The sequence below is a fragment of the Ischnura elegans genome, chromosome 2, assembly GCF_921293095.1.
Source record: "Ischnura elegans chromosome 2, ioIscEleg1.1, whole genome shotgun sequence".
In the NCBI taxonomy this organism is placed as follows: Eukaryota; Metazoa; Arthropoda; class Insecta; order Odonata; family Coenagrionidae; genus Ischnura; species Ischnura elegans.
In genome coordinates, this window is record NC_060247.1 from 141,517,765 (window position 1) to 141,537,598 (window position 19,834).

At 40.5% G+C, this 19,834-nt stretch overlaps 1 protein-coding gene across 1 annotated transcript in view; it reads right to left on the reverse strand.

Annotated features, from left to right (window-relative positions):
• LOC124153286 (mucin-5AC-like) overlaps positions 1–19,141 on the reverse strand; it is a 43,358-nt gene extending 24,217 nt beyond the window's left edge. The window contains exon 1 of the mRNA XM_046526384.1: positions 18,632–19,141. Within this exon, the coding sequence (XP_046382340.1) occupies positions 18,632–19,141 (510 nt within the window). The remainder of the gene's footprint in view (positions 1–18,631) is intronic.
• Positions 19,142–19,834: the final 693 nt, after the last annotated feature.

The window sequence follows — 19,834 nt, forward strand, 5'->3', positions numbered from 1 at the left end:
ATACATGCACGCCGTATTTCCAATGAAAGACTCACTCTGCTCGGTCTAAAGTCCAAAGAACTCTCGAGCATTCTCCAGCGCATATAACGGATTGACTGACGACGGCATTTTGTGGTCGAGAATCCAACCTCATCTTCCCGCAAATATTTCGGATGTCTCGGCGTTTGATTAATATGAGATCCGGGCGCTCTCCTCTCGTGGCGCTTTTGCTCGTCGCGATGTTTTCCTCGTGCCGCAGATCCGCTGCGTCGCTCACTCACGAATGAATTCATACAAAGAACCCATCCGTATGAACCAAACGGGAAGAAATGGAACAGTGTTAGGGTATCTTGAGAGCAGTTTTTACGATCATTATGCGGAGGCACTGATGAGCATTTACCAATGGAACAGTGTTAGGGTATCTTGAGAGCAGTTTTTACGATCATTATGCGGAGGCACTGATGAGCATTTACCAATGGAACAGTGTTAGGGTATCTTGAGAGCAGTTTTTACGATCATTATGCGGAGGCACTGATGAGTATTTACCATGCTGTTTAAAAACTTGGATTGATCGAGGCGATAATTTGCGAGAAATCGACGTTGTGGAAGAAGTTTTAGCTATATTACGTATTCATCACACCACAATTTATGACTACAGGATTTTGTTAATGATTAGAAAGGCGGTATAAATTAGCAATGAAGTAGACCTAAAGTCGCATTCCATTACTATAATTCGGTGCATGGAAGGGAAAGCTACGTTGCGACGAAAAAATTATCTTCCTCATCATTCCATTCTCTTGTAATTTAAAAAAATACTAAAGTTGCCGCGAAATTTTCATGAGTTGGTGACGTCGTTAGTGATTCAGCTTATTAAGTCATGCAAGAGAACTGTTCATTGAGGGATGAAATCGCCCGCAAGAGTTTACGTAACAACGGACATCAAGAAGAAGCTGTGCCAGTGACCCGCTCTACATGAGTCGGTAACGTCACAATTTTATCCACGAATAGGTTAAGGTCGTCGAATTTTCAATTGGTTGAGAACAATAAAGAAGTAGGCGACAGTTTTAAAACGAATCTAGGGTATTTTATTTTTAAAACGAACACTATCGGCAATAAGGAAGAAATGGTGAGCAAGTCGATTGAATCTATAATTGCTAAACGTTAATTTTTAATTCTTATGGTTATATAATTTTCATTGGAAGAATGAAACTGTTTGAGGAATGGAAAGCGATCAATTTCCAAATTGAATCATGTTTGCCAAAATGGATACTATGGCTTGAGTCTTACCCTCGCCTGTGTAAAGCTAATCAACGGATTGTCTTACATCTTTGCTCTATGTTTGTGGCATTCAGTCGAAATATTACTGATTTAGAATTAAGTCTGCAATAATTCGAGAGCAAGGCCTATTTCCCTAACCCATGATATCACTAGGTACTGTCATGCTGGCGATGTCTTCACTAAGTGAAGACAATAAGGCTCTTGGGTTCATGCTGTTTGAATTTATTTGAGTCGCTGGAAGATATGGGTCAGTCTTCATGAATATTTCGGATAAATTAGAGTTTTTCTGGAAGAAATGCTTTAATTTAATCTAATGGATGCTAGTTTCATGAAAATGGCTCAACGGTTCAGTCAAAAAGCTGGAAAAGTGTTACTTAAAAATATATAGAGTGAATTACCCACATTCTGAGTAGAGTTCTTTTGCTTTTTAACCACAATGGGTGACGTTTATTGACGTTTATTTAATAGCGTATCGATGGCTAAGTTCTAACAACACGAATCTCAAAAATGGAAACTTTTCAGGGAAGCAAAAAAACGATTAATTTTTTCTAACCGTACGCTAAAATTAAAAATCAAAAATCAAAAGTTCATAAAACTGAAAAGGAAGCATGCACTTGCCAACAAAGAGTCGTATTTTTGCTTGAATTCTAATTTTTAATGTTATTACAATTTGTTTAAGGTACCTGTGTCAAACCGGCCAAATTTTGAGATACGTGTTGTTAGAACTTAGCCATCGATATGCTGAAGTATAGTTGGAAAGCATATTGACCCATCTCCAAGAGTAACAAGATGTATATTAATTATCCATAATTTAGACCAATACTTTATCTGTGATCGGAGCAATAGGGTGGCATGCTCTTCAACAGCTTTTTATTTAAGGAAGATTTCGTGCTTTCCCGGCGAATGGACTTGGTGAAGAGTTCTCGGGATCGCCACCGGGTCAGGAACTCCATATCTGCCGACGTTTCGATGTCCGACTCGGTCAGGGCTGTGAGTCTTTGCTCTGTGTTTGTAGTATTCACTCGAAATGTTACTGATTTAGTATTAACTCTGCAGTAATTCGAGAGCACGGCCTATTTCACTCACTCGCGATATCACTTCTTAGTACTTCTTGATGTTCTTGATGACTTAGTGAAGACGATCGGGCTCTAGGGTTCATGCCATTTGCATTTTTTTGAGTCGCTGGAAGATATGGGTCACTCACAGCCCTGAGGACGATGACCGAGTCGGACATCGAAACGTCGGCAGTTATGGAGTTCCTGACCCGGTGGCGATCCCGAGAACTCTACACTAAGCTTTTTATTTTCTTGGCTCCACCCAATCCTCGGATTGTGAAGAGATTTGCGCGAGAGGCAGTCGCAGCCGAAGCGGCAACGATGCTCGTATGATTCCCCGCGCATCGCGAGGCCCGGAGGCAAAACGCTGCACCCATGGCACACTTGCTAGAGAACCGTTACGCCACCGCGTTCCATTCCTGTCGCGGTGATCGAACAAGTGACTTCCAGGTTAGGCGGCTAGGGGTAGCCAGGCGATGTGGAGTAGACAGGGCGTCGCTCGTTCACATTCAGGTGGCAAAATTAGGGCAATGGCTCGTCTTCCCACGTGTGTCATCGCGTTCGAAGAAGGATACAGATCAAATCTTCAATGGCATTAGGGAAGTTTGCATGATATAGGTACTAAGGAGGCTACGCAGAGGAGGAACAAAATGTATGCTGCCAATTTGCTCGCTTTCCAATCGGAGTTCCAAAAAAGCGACGACGACGCACGCATACCGATAGATTTATTCTCAGAATCCGTAGTGTTAATGTAGATATTGGAATCGCGAGGAATAGCATTGATTAACTTTGAATTCTATAGAGCATATCACGAGTGTAAATTGATCAATCAACAGCCCTAATTGTCTCTTTCCCTGTGAAATTCGGATTGCACAACTTCGCGAGTGGCGAGCTATCTAAACACGATTAAATGTGAAGTGGGTGACGGAACATTTAGAGGCCGACTGGAGGGCCCTCGATTGCTGTATTCGTGATTTGCGTCGACATATTTGACGAAGTTGCCCTTGGACTGTTGGGACTACAGATAAAATCTTCGATGCTTGGGTACGTCTTTCAATCATTTATTTCCCTACATCTCTTGCGCAGTAAAGAGTCTTAAATATGTTACTTTTCTTCGGTAAAATAGTTTTGTTTGCTGCCGCGAGTATAGAAGGGGAAAGAACGAGCAACATAGAATTGAAGAATCAATCGAAATAATGGACGATGTCGTTTGGAGAGGCAACTGACTGCAGAGATATTTTGGACCATTGGCAAGTTTGGGAATGGAAGGGTGGAGAGAAACCCGGTGTGGGCGTTAGGCTACTCACCGAGGAGAAAGGGGTCGAGGGGACCACGTTTTAACGTCCGATCGGATCGGTGGGGTGTTGTACTGAGAGTGCATATCAGAAACCATTCAGGCAGTGATCGCGGCGAATCTAAGCCACCCCTTGGATTCGAAGTGAGAGGTGAGAAGGTCAAGAATTGAATTGAGGGCCGCAATCGTTATCAAAATAATCTTTTCAACAAAAAAAGTATGAGGAAGGATGGTTTATTATTTGATCAACAATTAGATTTTATTTAAATACCTATCTATCATTCGAAAGTAAAAATCTATCGGCTGCAGCATGTTCACATGGCAGATGACCTGCCGATTCCAGCAATCACACGACCCTCTCTTTCTTTTCCACTTTCAACTTTCCTCTTCAATCCGCATTTAAACCCGTCTCACTCTTAATTCCATCCGTAAGCCATACTTTCCGGCTCCCCTCACTTGCCCTGCATTCTGTCAGTCTCCGATGTTTTCAGTGCTAATTTTAATTTTCCTATTGAAAAGCAACGCATTTGTAATTCTTCGTAAATGTACCCATATAAAATAGACCCAGGCTCTGGCGTAACACGAAATCATCACATTCAGACCCTCACATTTGTGCTCAACCAGAGTGACTGCAGCAGTTGATATCGTGTTGGATCGAAACCCCAAAAAAACACACTCCACATATCGGAGTACTTGACAAAGACGTATTACGCTGATGCCAGTATCTTTTTTATGTAAATTTATGTCCTAAAACATAATTGTTGCTTTTCATTCACAATGAAACCTAATTTCACGAGGTCAAACTTGAGAACAACGAATTGATTTTTTTCCTTCACATATTGATGGCGTATTTTCGAGTCTTATGATTAGCTGTGATGAAAGACTTATTTCATTGAGTGACTCTAATTTATTCGAATATAGGTTATCAAATGGATTTGGGAAAAAATAGAATTTTGGAGAGGCCATCATCATGAATCAAAATCAAAACATAATTCGCAATCCTTGAAGGCAACCATTATGAACGAAGTGCAAAATCCACGGTATGAGGCGTTATGTCATGGAACACATTGATTTTTAATAATCCCAAAAAGTTGTCTTTTATGGCCACAGAAATAACTTCTCCGAACAGCTATTTTCGACGAATTTATGCGTGATCAACGAAGCATGCTAAGATTTTCAAGTACTGCCACATATACTGCGCAGTACGTCGGGACTAGTTTTACGGGGAAATAATTAATGAGGACATTTGCGACAACTTTTTGATGTTAATTCATCGAAGTACGAGATGGCCTAGGTGAAGGAACCCTTACCTTGGACGCGAGACATTCGCATTCCTTGAGGCCAAGTAAGTCTGGAGCGAGCTCTACCATCAACTATCCGAATAAACCATCGCATCGGTTTGAATCACTGAGTGATCGTCATGAAGCGAATAACGGCTAGAGAAATTGAAAAATGTTACAGTTAAATGAGCGTTTGCGGTCGGCCGCCGCCGGAGTCAATTGTAAACACGTTCACTCACTTTCGATCGCCATCCCCTCCCCCCCCTCAAAACCGAAGCCCCTCTCTCCCCCTAACGGGATCACAGCATTGCCCATCCCCTCTCGTCCTCATCTTCCTATCCGCGGCGTTATTCCTCAGGTAGGGTTGACATTCCTGAGCAACTTCCTTCTGAGAGGCGATGGCACGCCAATGAGAAAGGGGTTGTCGTCTCGCTTCATTCGCTGGTGCGACTGTCCGCTTATGGCCACTCACCCCTCTATTTGCCACCAGTAGTTTATTTCTGCCTGCCACACGGGGTGATTACGTCACACCAACACATTTGGCTAGCAGGGTCGGAATGACGTCGTTGTTTTGCGGCGATTGACTACTTTCCGCTGCGCCTTGTGGGTATGCAATACTTCTCAACAGCAATGTGACTACATCATCAACACTTGTCAGCAATCCTAAGATTGCTATAACGCAGCTCTCAGCTCAATCCTCCAGTCACATAATCTTTTCACACCTACGCAATTCTTCTCTTTCACATCCTTATTTACCTGCTCCGTACATTTCATTTGAGGCCTTCCTTTTCCATTATTTCCGCTCACTTTTCCCTTGACGATTGCCTTAGTCAAGCCATACTGTCTCGAGATATAGCCAATACGGTCGTTCCATCTTCTTATCAAGATTTTTACGACGCTTATATCATCTTGAACTTTTACTAAGAACGGCATACTGCGTCTACATACTAAATTTCTGTTACTTGTGGTAGGGTCGAGCGGTTAACTACGATCATATCTTAGCGAGGGATATTCACGACTTCTTCAACATGCTCATGGAAGTTTGCAGTAATTGTAAGAGCAGGGTAGAAGGAACGCATTACACACTGATGAGACGTGTGATAGTTATGTGTCGATTACGGAGACCCAGGGGGTAGGGCATTGGGTTTATGATCGAAGATTTGAAGCTTTCAATCCAAGTTAAGCCTGGGAGACACCCCCGAAGAACATATCAGTGTGAGGTAGTCTAGGCAAAAGTATTCCACTTGAATGTATGAAATTCACTAGCTTCCGTTTTAGCAAGTGATGAGTTTTACCGAAAACTATCCTAACTACTCTAAGTTACCTTTCCAAGGTCGTTGTAGGATGGAGTAGCGAAATTGACATCATATGAGTGACAAAATGGGTAAATATTTATTGAGAGACTTTATGGAGAGAATTAAGCGTAAAATAATATTTTATTTGGTGTAGTTTACTCACTTAGTTCCATTGAATTATTAATATTGCAAAAATGATATAATTTTATCACATCACAGTTGTAGAGTAGTCATGACAATTTCTCGGCTAATATGTGTATGATTGAAAGCAAAAAATTGACATCCACGACAAAATCTCCAAATTACTATCATTTAAAAGAGGTTCAAAAATGCGATATTTCTTCAGAATAACCATAAGCAAAAACATGCCCGGAAAATTAAATTATAAGTATTGATATCACACATCAACGTCTGAAGGTTAGAAAGGACATCCCCTGTTTTCGTCTTAGGAAGAGAACAGAATTCCGACTGAAACTGGATAAAGCGATGAGAAAATTCTTAACAGAGAGTCCCGAATATTAGTTGACCATTATAACCACCGAGGGGATACACGAAATTATGAAAAATACGCATACTTAAAAAGGTACCGGTATAGATGGCGTTCAAAACCTCTACTGATGAATGAAATGCCATTTCCCACTTTACTTTCTGCACAATTTGATGAGGACACTAGTTTTGAAACACTATTTCATTTTAAATTACGGACCAAAATAAGGTTTATTCTTCCGATTGAATTCTTTGAAAAACAGTTGAAATTTGCGTTTCCTGTAACAGTGCACCATTCCAATTGGTCTGCCAAATTAATTCACGAGTGAGACGAGTGGGAATTGTTCGATCGATAATGAGAGAAATGACTTTGTTCCGCCGAGAGCTACAATCACATAATCGTTCTAACTTGCACGTAACTAGCACGCACTAGTACGCTAATACGTAGCAAGAGTGTCACTAGCTTTGAAATACTGGATGAACGGCTTTCGTGGCGCATCTACCGGCTGCTTTGACCGCTCCTACGTTTATTGGCTCGTAAAAATAGTTAAATAATCATTTCATTGAAAAAGGGTGCCATGAGTTCCTTCTGTTCATTAACAGCTTCATTTTTCTTCTCAAATTACTCTCATTTAACTGTTTCTACCCTTTTTATTTCCTAGTTCCTGGTCAGCGGCCTTAAATTAGTTCACAGGATAATCTTAGAATGAGTAGTTTCCCATGAAATATTATGTTACTAAGCTATTACCAAACCTAGCTACCATTAATTTTGAGTAATTAAATAAAAATAAATTTTACTAAGGTTTTCAATGTCTGTTTTTTTATTACAACTGTTAATTGATTAAGATATATGAACCATTTCTTTAAAAAGTCTTTTTCTCAAATTAACCTCATGATTTTATTTATGTAAACATAGTGTATACCATTGTATTTTATATTGTTCTCATGTTTTCTTTCATAGCCCTGATGATAGTTTAAAATGAACTGAAACGTTGGCTAAAACTTTTTTGCATCACATATATTGAACTATACTCCGAGAACTATTTTACCATGAATTAAACGAGGTCAAGATAAGAAGAAAAAAAATAATTAATCTTGGTACCATTTCTTAAGAGCAAGAAATGCCGACACCGGGTTTCGCTCCGCTACCCTTTCCATCCTTCCTTCTTAGAGCAAACAACTTCAGATACTAGTCGCCTCCTCCTGGTACTAAATACCTAATTACCTTTTTATGATTATTTTTTATAAGATGCTGATTTGAAGCCTTTAAAATTTTACGTGAGGACGAGAAAAGAAACTTGAAAAGAAGAAGAAAAGTTCAAGCGAGAAGAAGAAAAAGAACTTGAAATGCTAGTAATACATAGAACATCGTCGAGTCAGCTGAGCATATGAGTCCGAGGATTCCACCACTCTCTTATCTAGAAAATTCTGAAGTCTTCCCATGGGAAAAAACGTGGTTAGTAACCTTCGTGTTATCTCTGAACCTCTCGCAAAAAAGATTGCCATCGCTTTCTAAATGCGGGTCAGACCCTTCTGCGAAAAAATGCGGAAAAGTTCGCCAAGCAAACTTGTGCCCTCAGAAAAAAGGAATGTAGATTCACATACTAAACAGTTATGGTGTCGCTGTCGCATCGAGGCGTTTATTTTTTTATTTAGTTGGGAACATAATCCAAAGAACTTGAAGGGGCTGAAGACGTTCTGGAGATAACTATTCTAGATTCTCATGTAATCCTCCAGTGGAATTTATTAATTCACTTGTAATTTATTCGCCAAGGCCTTAGTATCCATCTGACGGATATGATGCCTGATGTTGAAACCTCGGCCTCGAGTTACCTACTTATTCAATGAAAAATAATAGAGTTCATTCTGTCATGTAGGCATCTCTTTATTTTACAGCCAGATCTATAAGATATTTGAAAGATGATTATATTAAAAAATAGTAAAATGACTTAAGCGTTTTCAGGATAGGTTGAGAAATACGAAATTTTTTATGAATTAGTTAAATAATATGTTTCAGTAAATGATTTTTCGCTTAAAAACGAAAATTATAGACGTAATAGGTGACTTTATAATGATGAAGTGCTATACTGTTTTACAATTCCTTTCGAAAGTGTAGCGTTGAGAAAATGTTTGCCTTGAAGCCTACCTGCGCTTGGAATATAATGATTTTGACCACAGAAGTGGAGCGATATCGTTATTGAAGCAATGATTATGATTAAAAATAGGCGAATGATTTCTGATTTTGGCGTCTACTCCTCATTCCATATGCGTCCATAACCTATTCCCTTAACCTGAGGGTGTGGCCGAGGGGAAGGATATATGAAGCATGGAAGAGGCGGGGAGGGGGAAGTAGGGGTTCACGACTCATTACGCGGAGTTAAAAAGGATCGCTGGCGGGGTTTGCATCAATGAGTGCAGCCACGAAATCTAGGCAATTGACGCTTCAGACGTCATTGAGAACATGATTTCTTTTGGAAATATGGGTATGAATTTAAATATAAATATGTATAAAATGTAGCTGTGTTTAAAAAGCCGGACTTAACGAATACTAACTTCGAACTTACATTAGTTTTTTTTTTTTTTAAGGGATACGAGAAACCTCTCTCTCGCGATGGTGAATAAAAAAATCGGTCTGCCGTTCGGTTGAAATGTTAAGCACATCCATAAATGATGAAATGAATTTAACTGTGCGTGCGAGTTTTCTTATGGCTCTTTAGGTAGCCTAGCGGTTTCACTCGGAGGAGTCTAGGAGTTGGGCTAGTAGTTATAGGTTGCGTCTAGACCTTCGCCACTTTGCATAGCGCGCACATATATAAGCGTGTGCTCAACTGACAACTCCTTTGGGTCCCGTTAGCATTGCCACCCATGGCTCATTCACTCTCCGTCCACTGCGCGCGCCACCTGCTCCCTCTCGTACTCACCGCGTCATATAACTGTTTCATACTCGAGCAAATGTCCGCCTCTCCTCCTCGAGAATGCCACCACCTCGCTGGAAGAATCATAACCCGACCCCTCCGCGCCTATGCCTCCCTATACATCTCCATGCCATACATCTGCAGCCATACCATCCACCTCGCACTATTGGAGGCTTCTGCCCACCCCTCCCGATTGAGAAGACCACTAGCCCAGGAGCATCTACCCTCAGACATTCCATTTTTCGGTAAATGTAGTTACATTTCATTAAATGTAAGCCAGTAACCAACGATGATTTGAATTTCGACACTATCCAAACGAAATATGTCGCTGGTTTAACGCATTGTCTGGTTTTTTTCGACGTGCTAAATTAGCCGATAACTTTTATGACCGTGATATTCTATGCCTGTACAATTCCTATAATATCGGATTTAATAGAATGAAAAAATTATTCAAATTTAGCCAAATGCGTTGAAAACCACCGCATTCATATGTATTCAAACTCCCAACTTTTTTCTAGGAATGTCAAAAGCAATTAATTGTTAATCCCCATTGATCAAAATTTTGTTTTCAGAGTGGTTAAAATTATTATCAGACACTTTATCAAATGAATGGTGAAATGGCTTAACTGAAATAAATAACTATTTCTGAGTTAATCTAGCGATTTCATTAATCCAAGGGCAGAAAAAAGAGAATTGTGAATCTCTGGTGAATAATAAAAACAAATTCATTTGATCAAGAAATGATAATTGGCATTATTAATTTATGAAAACAAATTACTACCAACTTCCGAAAAAAAACTGCGGAGCATGACAAATGTAAGTGTTCGAGGTATAACTCATCATCTCGTATTTATATGGTTTTTCATAGTTTTTCAGCTTCAGCTGTGCTGTCCTGCCATGCAATTAATCAGTAATTAAGGAACAGAGAGACTTTATCTCCTTGTACTCATAGAAATTGGTTCCTGAATTGATGAAAATAGTTCTGTATTATATATTATATAATTAATAACAGATACCAGTTCGGAAAAAAAATTTAAAAAATGGATGGATGGTGCCAAGACTAATGTGGACATTTTCCGAAAAATAATAGGATATTCGTCGGTATGCGAGGGAAAAGCTTAACTACTTTCTGTAATATCGAGTATTCTGAATCATTTATGACATTCTGGTTTTCCAAATATTATTGTGTTCGATCTTAAGTAAAAAATAAATAAATCCTAAACCAAATAATTGCCTATGGAAAGTTCTCGATTTTTACTTAAACCAAATTTCTGCTCACCGAATGTTTTCGTAAAAAGGCCTCGGTTTTGGAGTTTCTGCGTTATAGGTATCTCTCCACTAACCCGCGTACATCATATGCATATTAAGTCAATCTCTGTTCCTGTGTGAATTTGAAGGAAAATATTTTCGATCGTTCTGGGGGACTGGAAAAGTCTACCTGAATTCCTATAAGTTTTTTTCGAAGCAAAAAGGCCAATCTTACGTCGCTTCTTGATGTTTCGTTTCTATTCGTTATATAGGACTGACTACAGTTTTGCTGCATGCATATCTCTTGCGGCGAAAATTCGAAAATACGCGTAATTATAATCGACAGAAACAGTCATCTCAAAAGATTCGCGATATTTTTTTGTATTTTTAACAGTTATATTAATCTTTTTATTAAAGTTGTCGAAGCTCAACCTGTGGAAGTTTCAGAAACACTTGGAATACTCAAAAATTTTCTGCGTTAGATGAATATTTCCGTTGTACAGTTAGCGGATGTGGCTTCTTGTATCCATAATGTTTTAACATTATTACGAATTTGCGGGATGCTCATCTCAGGATTGATTTCAGTGAAATTTCTACCACTTTCCTTTAAGATAAATGCGAAATGCTAAATTGCAATGACAACCTAACAAATAATTGCTAATATGCAAATATACTTATTACAAATTATACCAATAAAAACACAGGAGAGGTAATCGTAAATGAGTATGTTATGCTAAGCATTTCGATGATCTCCTCATATTAAGTTGGACCACAGCAGAAGTGAAAAGGGAGCACAAGGAAAACTCTTGCGAAAGGGTAATAAGCTGTTTATTATTTAAAATTCAAATGGAGGAATTACGTTGATAAAGGAGAAGAGATGCAAGTAAAGTCATACTAATGAATTGAAAAGATATATATTTTCTGCAGATATTTTCCTCTACGCCTACCGTTTCCGTCGCATAGGCAAAGTCAGTTTACACTTTAACTTCATCATCGTATTGTCTGTATTTATGGATTTGAATAGATTGCTATATTTACAATTGCCAAAAAATAATGGCTGGAAGTCATATTTCTATGAAAAAGAGTCCACTTCAATAAGCATCGTGTCCAACCTGAATACAGAGCAACCCCGAATCTAACAATAAGACGACCTCATATTTTGAAGCCATTTGAAATTGAAAGTGACAAAATGTAACCCCCTAGTTCCTGCCGTGAATTTCCTCTACCGATCAGATGTACCTTCTTGATATTCAAATTCAAGACAATTTTGATATTTGTACTCTAAATTTTGCCATAAACGTCTCTAATTGTGACGAATTCAAATTTGTACCACGAATGGGCATGAATTCTTATGAGGCTTCACAGCGTGAAAGATGCTGATGTTTATGATGAAATTTCTTTGCTACACCACGTTTTTTTGGTTGAGCAACTACTTTCTCAAATTGAACCTTAGTTTTGTACCTCTAGGCATTGTGGATCGCTAAAAATTGTCGTGAAATTCAATAAATCAACTACGCAAAAAAAGGTTTTCATTAAGACGTCTTGGTTTTTAGGATTCGGAGGTCACTCATTATCATTAATAACCTTCAGCCAACGAATCAAAAGGATTTGGTACATTTCCCACAGATATGCTATACAGCTCATAATACACCTCGAAATGTTAGGTAGCCCCCCTTACCCTGACTGTGTGAAAATTTACATCCCTGTGGCTTAGTCTGGGGACAACTCTACCCTCACTTATCTACTCACCAACAACCTACTCACCAACCTTCGGGTTGGATCATTGAGTGAATGTGAAATTGCTGTCTCTGTCTTGTTGAACTCTATCACTCCTGACCATTGTGGATGTAAATCCCCTATCAATAATTGTTTTCCCGTGTGTGGGCAATGGTTGGTAAAGTATATTATTTAGTCATTTAAGCCAACATTTCGCTTTAAAATGCGAGCATATCCTGGACTTCTGGTTAAGAAATGGTCAACATTTAACCCGAAGTACAAGTAATGGTAGCGAGCATGACTTCATGGAAATCCTTCATTGATGGCATTGAAGGAATTCCAAAGTCGCTATTTCCATATGAATTTTTATTTTCCCTCCCTGTTTTCATTACAGAGTACGTGGACCTTGATTATGCAACGGAAGTATGGTCGGAAAAATACAAAATCTAATGTTAAAATAGCGAAGTCACAATTTCTTCAAATCTTCCGATTTAACCTGAAGCCTGTTGTGAATAGCGAGGTTATTTCTCCAGTTCTCCATAAATTGATAAGTAAATAGCTGGCGGTCTAGGTCAACCTCAACATAAAATGAGAATGATGTGTAAAATATGTATTGCAAACTGTTTGGTGAAACTTGCCGGTAGCGCCTTAAGTGTCGGTCCTACATGTAGATGAGAGCAAATTGGAGGAATCCTCACACCCTGCCACACACCTTATGGGTTGCTCCCCGGGCATCGTGAAGACGTAGATGTATTGTAATGCCATGAATTAAGAGGATCCTGGGAAGTGCCATCCTCGTTGTGTAGTGTTGTTGTGTCAGCGTGCCTGTCGATTTCGGAGGGACGCTGTTTTCCGGGTTGAATATCCCGGCAGCGGGGACCGTTATGCCCAAGGCGCCGGGCCAATTTCCCCGCTTCACCCTCCCTCCCATCAGCTCCTATTTAACCCTGTGCCGGCCCCTCCTCTCTCGATACTAACAAACGTATGAAAAATGCCAAGAGCACAGTTTGCACTATTCTATCAATGCCTTGCTCCGCACTGAACCTGGTTATACTTCTTAGCGGCAGTCATCGCTAGCTGTGGTTAGAATGGGATCAGTAATTTTGTTTGTTTCCGATTGTTCTAGAGACTGAAAATCAAATAAATCCGTATCTCTCCATTTTTCCATTCGTCGTCTACTCCTTGAGCTTCTCGCGCTGAAAAATCGACGCCTCTAACCCTTTTTCATGTAATACTGCATCTACATGTATATAATTCCCTATAAACTACCTGAATAAACGTTCACAAAAAAATAGGAAATGGTCTAACGAAGTTCCGCCTAGCATTCATTGAAGTCCTATATTGTTCGGGGGAAAAACGAATTCCTATACCGATCCGTTCGTCAAAATATCTCTCTTAATGTATCGTTCCCATCGGACCTGAAATATAGCTTGGTTCAAAGATGATGTTTTCCGTGTCGCTCTGAAAGATATCCATACTGAATTGCTCAAGCAATCTAAGACCACCTCATAGCCTCCACATCTCTAGCGGCTACCATCCTAATTATAAAAAAATTGCGTATTTTTCTCTATTCGCCCGTAGCAGCTATTGACGAATCACGCAGCTTCCCTTCGTATTATATAGAATTTAGGAATAGGGTAGTTCCCTTCATCAAAGGGAGTGAAAGGCATGGAATGCGATTCGTTACCCACCATTAGTGCATTCATAATATACAAATTATTTGGTTTTAGAAATCCCGGTTTAGACGAATGGCATTGGTCAATTTTAACCGCATTTGAAAAAGTCCAGATTGGCGCACGTACGATTCCACTCCACGTGACGTCACAGGGACCTAGTTTCTATACGAGTAGATAGGAGTTTTACATCGTCTGAGATTACCAATGCATGCATGAGCCACAGAGATCAGGAAAACCTGTATTAATCACCTATTAAAACTGCTAAAGTTTTCTTCGTTTGATAGGGTATTAATAATCCTTATTTAAGCCAAGCGCTACCTGCTAGCAGAGCACTGCTACCTGCTAGCAACCTGCATTGTATCAGCGCTCAAAGACTCGCCCCAAGATCACCTCACACGGCGACAGCGGGAACCAGAATGACGTCACATGGGCTTTTCCCAGCATTCATACTTAGCCGTCGCGTTTTCGCGCGCTTGAAAATTTTCACTTTTCATTCAATCGCGAAAAATAGATATCGTCATTCAAAAATATAAAAGCGTGAAATACGTATTCCATGAGTAATAATCTTTCGATTTAGGCAGTAAAAAAATAAAAGGAAACCGCCCTATTAAGTCTTTCTGCGCCGAATCCCATGTGCTCGCTTGCTTATTCAAGGTGTGGCCGGAGGAATGGGAAATATCGTCTCTCTTTTCAACCGAAAATCTTCCCGCAACACGCTTGACGAATCTTAGCTTCTCCATGGCTGTGCCGCAAAAATTTACTATGTGTGCTCCCTGCGATAGGTTCGAAGTTATCGTTACTACTCACTTCATCTGTAGCACCTGTGTTTACTCGATGACGTCACGCGCTCTTCCCGAGTGTCTCATCGCCTCTCGCCCAATCCACGGCCTCGCGCATCGGGCTCGCGCGGATCTTCGTTGTTTACGCTCTTGTGAGTGACTCCTGTCATTGAGCGATTCCCTGCGGATGAGTTCGTGACCCCGGAACTATGATAATGCCACCGACTCCAGATAAATGTACGGCAGCTGCAGCATCATTTTATTTTAAACGTAAAGAGTCTATGATTGAACGAGGAAATTTTTGTATTTCATCATCAGCCACGGGTTCCTTTATTTATACCAAATTTTGTTTTAAATAAGGGATTTCGATTTCTGGCCAGAGTGAAAGACCCAGTTGTTGAAGCCACCTAAACTGATGCGGATTGGCTCGTATGTTACAAGGACAGAAAATCACTATGAGACCGCAGCTACTCACATGACATATTATACTTTCTTTCATTGACTCAGCAGCTCTTCCGATATTTTGTATATATTCCGGCCGTTTTTTTTCGAAAAGACGTTCTTGTCATGCGGATTAATTTTGTTTCACTAAAAAAGGCGTGTGAAGACGAGTTTATAGACAAGAGAACTACCTATAGCGGCAGATCAAAATAAGTACTTTTGAACATGAAAAATTATCTTCATAGCTCTGGTGCTTTTATGAAGAAATAATGCATACCAGACGCCATATATCATTTCTTTGAAGTTGTTAAAAAGCAAACTGGCGCACACACATAATTGAAATCGATTTGAGCTGTTCGTAACTTCCTAAATGCCGTTTCAGGAGTGTTCTTTCCATTCCATGCGATATCCATGTTATTTATTATCCCACGATGTTTTCTCCAATGATTCTCGATTTTTTTCAACAAAGAAACAAGAGAAAAGCGCACGGAACAAATCACCACGACACTGCTCGATCCTAAAATGTTCACGCTAATTCAAATTCGATCGATCAAAACCCACGCTTCTTTTCGCGTCTAATCAACCAGGTAATTACGAGCTGATTATTTCGAAGACCGCCGAATGGTGCTGAATTCTCTCGGCAAGTGCTTTATTAATAGCATATTGTTTATTTTTTTCCTCCTATCGGCCTTTAATCGGCTGGAGACGGGGCAAGTGTCGCGCCGTATTGTTGGATGGGTGGGGTGGAATAGGAGAGGGTGGATCATCATTCCTCTGTGGTCCGAAAATGCCATGGAGGAAGGGGAGAGGGGGGCCAGCTGATCGGAGGGGGTGTGGGGAGAAGTTTCACCGTTATGGAGCCGTGGGTGGGGGAGCGGGACAAGAGGGGAAGCTACAGCTATACCCCCCTCCACTCGCATACCGCAATTGGGAAGGGCCTCCTCTCGTCCAGTGCCTGCCCTCCCTCCCAATGGGCCAATATTATTCAAGAGAGGGGAGGGGGTGACGGGGTCAATGTCACCTGGCGAATTCTGTCACTTCTGGCGTAACCTTGCGGATGTAAATAAATTCTGAACAATTACTTTCCACCTTATGAACGATTGGCCAAGATAATTATCAAATCATTTTAGGCAACTTTTCGCTCTACAAGCATTCCCAGGACTTCAGGATAATATCGTATGCAGTCGTTATTTAGGCCAAAGTATTAGTGATGGTGTCTTCGTGGTAGTTTTTCGTCGTAGGAGGTCACGGGAATAAGGGGTTGACGGGGTCAATGTCACTCGACAATTGGCGGATTCCATGACTTCTGGCGTAACCTTGCGGATGCGAAATACAGTGTGAACAATTACTTTCCAGTTTATGAACAATTGTTCAAGTAGAGTTTCTAGTACATTGGGACAACGTTTTGCTCTATAATATGATCATCATCAGGGCTACAGGTGAAGATGGTGCATACCTCCCGCTCCACTGATGTTTTTTAGGCGACGGTTCACTCCCTTATAACGCTATTAAGCTTTATCTCATATGCTATATTATGATATGCCTTATTATGCTTTAATCATGAAACTTGCAAGGAGACCATGCTTAACAGATGCCTATGCTCCAAATTTGAAACATTTACCTCAAGATTTTCTCTTATCCATTTTTTTTTTAAATATTTAAGAAGCAGAAAAATGGTGACAAAATTTTGTTGTCTGTTCTTTGCGATCAGAAATTTTTAAGATGATGACATTAGGTGATAAAGAGTAATACCCAAACAAAAAAGAAACAATACGATCAGTCGACTGGCAGATCCTCTCATAGATAGGCTTAGGATGAAATCTAAGCCCTGATATGATTATGTTAGTTATTTGACTAGTCCTCTATAAACAGAAAACTTATCATCTACCGCTAAACATCAATATCGACAAAAACGGATAAATCAGATATGAGTTAGAAACTGCTCGGTACAACTGGGAAATTAATAATTAAGTTAATATTACATGACTCGTAATATTCCCACCGTTAATTACGCAGTACGTCAGGTGTCACACTCATGTCAGCCTCACTCAATGCATTCATTGTACTTACCTGATGACTTCCTTTGTACACACTTTGTGATGTCGTAAGTGGGGGACCCCAGTTTTTTCATAAATGCTTTGGAAATTACAAACTTATGACCTCTAATTTAATATATACACCGTTTAGGGTGAAATTTTCTCTGAAATTCCATCGGGTTAGTCGATCAGGCAATGGCTGATCAAACTACGTGATGGCATCCCCGAGAAGACTTCAATCGAGTTGTACCGCCACGAAAGCGTCAAGTTTTACAGCGGTTAGTCTACGTAATTGTACAAGTGCTAACGGAAGGAACGTGAAAAGGCAGTGAGAATAGCGACCATTGTACTCAAAGTATTCCTGACCACTATAGCATTTAAAACGTAAAAAATAAACAATCCCTAGCTCACTAAACACCCTTCGATATAAAATTATTCTCTAATTTTATAGACCGTTAGAGGTGTAGAGCCAAAATCAGATTTTCACTGTGATTATTCTCTTAAATGGCCCATAAAAGATTTTAGCGTTTTCTTTTCACGTATGAAAGTTGATAGATAACGGAAATATTTTTCACTTCACAATTTCATGGCTAGCTTCACTTCTCTGAATGGTGACCCTAATTCTTCAGGCAGTGAGTCATGAATTTATTCGACGAAAACACGGAGAGGCTCCTGTATCATTTCACATGAGATAGTGATGACGTTGGGGGACTTATTGAGAGGTGTTGCGTTCGAATCTTCGTAAAACCTTTGAAAAACTTGAAATTCTTCGCGGTTCGAAATGGTCCCTGGGAAAAGACTGAACCTGCTACCCAAAAATGAGTGGAATTCACGCACCTGTTTCACGAACTCTTAAAGAGGGATGCGAGGGATAGAATGGGGAGAAATGGAGGGGCCAGAACACCAATCCTATGATTTTTATGCTTTCCACGTATGTGCTTTAGTTGGGAATGGGCTCTACCCTCACGAACAAACCCTCGAAACCAACTTTCGGTTTGGTGCACTGGGTGGTAATAGCGGAATAATCGTAGGCGTGTGGTATTCATTTCGATCCCATTCAAGAACTCTTTGCAAATGACGCACCGGTGGGGAAAACAATGGGGAGGAGAGGAGTCGCTGCCCTCGCGGACCAATCGGCGACCAACTCACTCACTCTTTTCTCTCCTTCCTTTTGATCTCCAATCGATGTCCTTCCGTGTCCGACACTCTCCGCAGAGGAAACTCGTTGACTGCTGATCGCTCGCGCGTTGAAGTCTCCCTCCCGGTGGCAGTCGTCGGGCGTTGGAGTCTCCTCCGTCTGCACTTCTCTCTCGATCGTCGTGGAAAAAAGCAAGCCCCTGTGTCCTGGATTTGTTGTGCGCACCAAGGAGCGCTTCCTGCTGTGCGGCTGGCGTTCGATCGGTGACTGGAGAGGGCTTCTTCTTCTTTTGGAGGCATCCTTCCTCGCGGGCGGGCGGGGGAGGGGACTGACCGAACGGGCGAGGAAGAGGGGGAAGGGGGAGTCACCGCGTTTGCCGTAAGAAGCACCGCCAGGTTGTGTGGTATTGGGGGGGGGGATTTGGGATGGGGAGACCAAAGGGAGGGGGCAAGAGGGGCAGGGTCGGCCAGGAAGCGGAAGCGAAAGGATAAGCACAAAGGGTTCCCGAGGGAACTCCAAAAGCATCCTCCGCTGGGAAAGTCTTAGCACGATCGGTGCGTCGCTGATGAACGGTAAGAGTCAAGGAACGGTCACGATTTGCGTTACGTGGTCGATGGAGAATATTTTCATCCTCTCCAAGTGGTTCCGCTCATCATCTCTCCGCAAAAAATAACTAAAAAATGACGGCTTACGTCTTGGATTGCAGATTTGTACCCGTGACATAATATATGCTAATGCACAGGACTAAAAGGACATTACTTCCAAGTCTGCTAGTGCCTTCAATTGTGTAAATGAAGAGGTCGTTATTAATCCAGACAAAGAAGGATAATTAGGATAATTATTAATAATTATTCGGCTAGAAATAAATATTTGTACCCTCGACCACCGGCGATAGACCCTTTTTATCTCTTACTTACGATTGTTCTCGTCATTCATTGCATATCGGTGCTGCTCAGATATTCAGCCATCCTCTAGTTAAACCACCATGAAATCATATTTAGTTAATATAAACATAAGTTTAGGCTCTTTTTTCAATTCTGAATCTATTCGGAGAAGATAGTATATGACACCAAGTATGTGCAACTGTATTGTTTTTCAATTAATAATACACAGATGAAAAATTCATTTCCAGTGGAAATTTTCATAATTAGTGGTCAATTTTCAACCATGATTAAGTCGCTTTATTTAATGGTTTAAAAATTAACTAATTGATCGAAG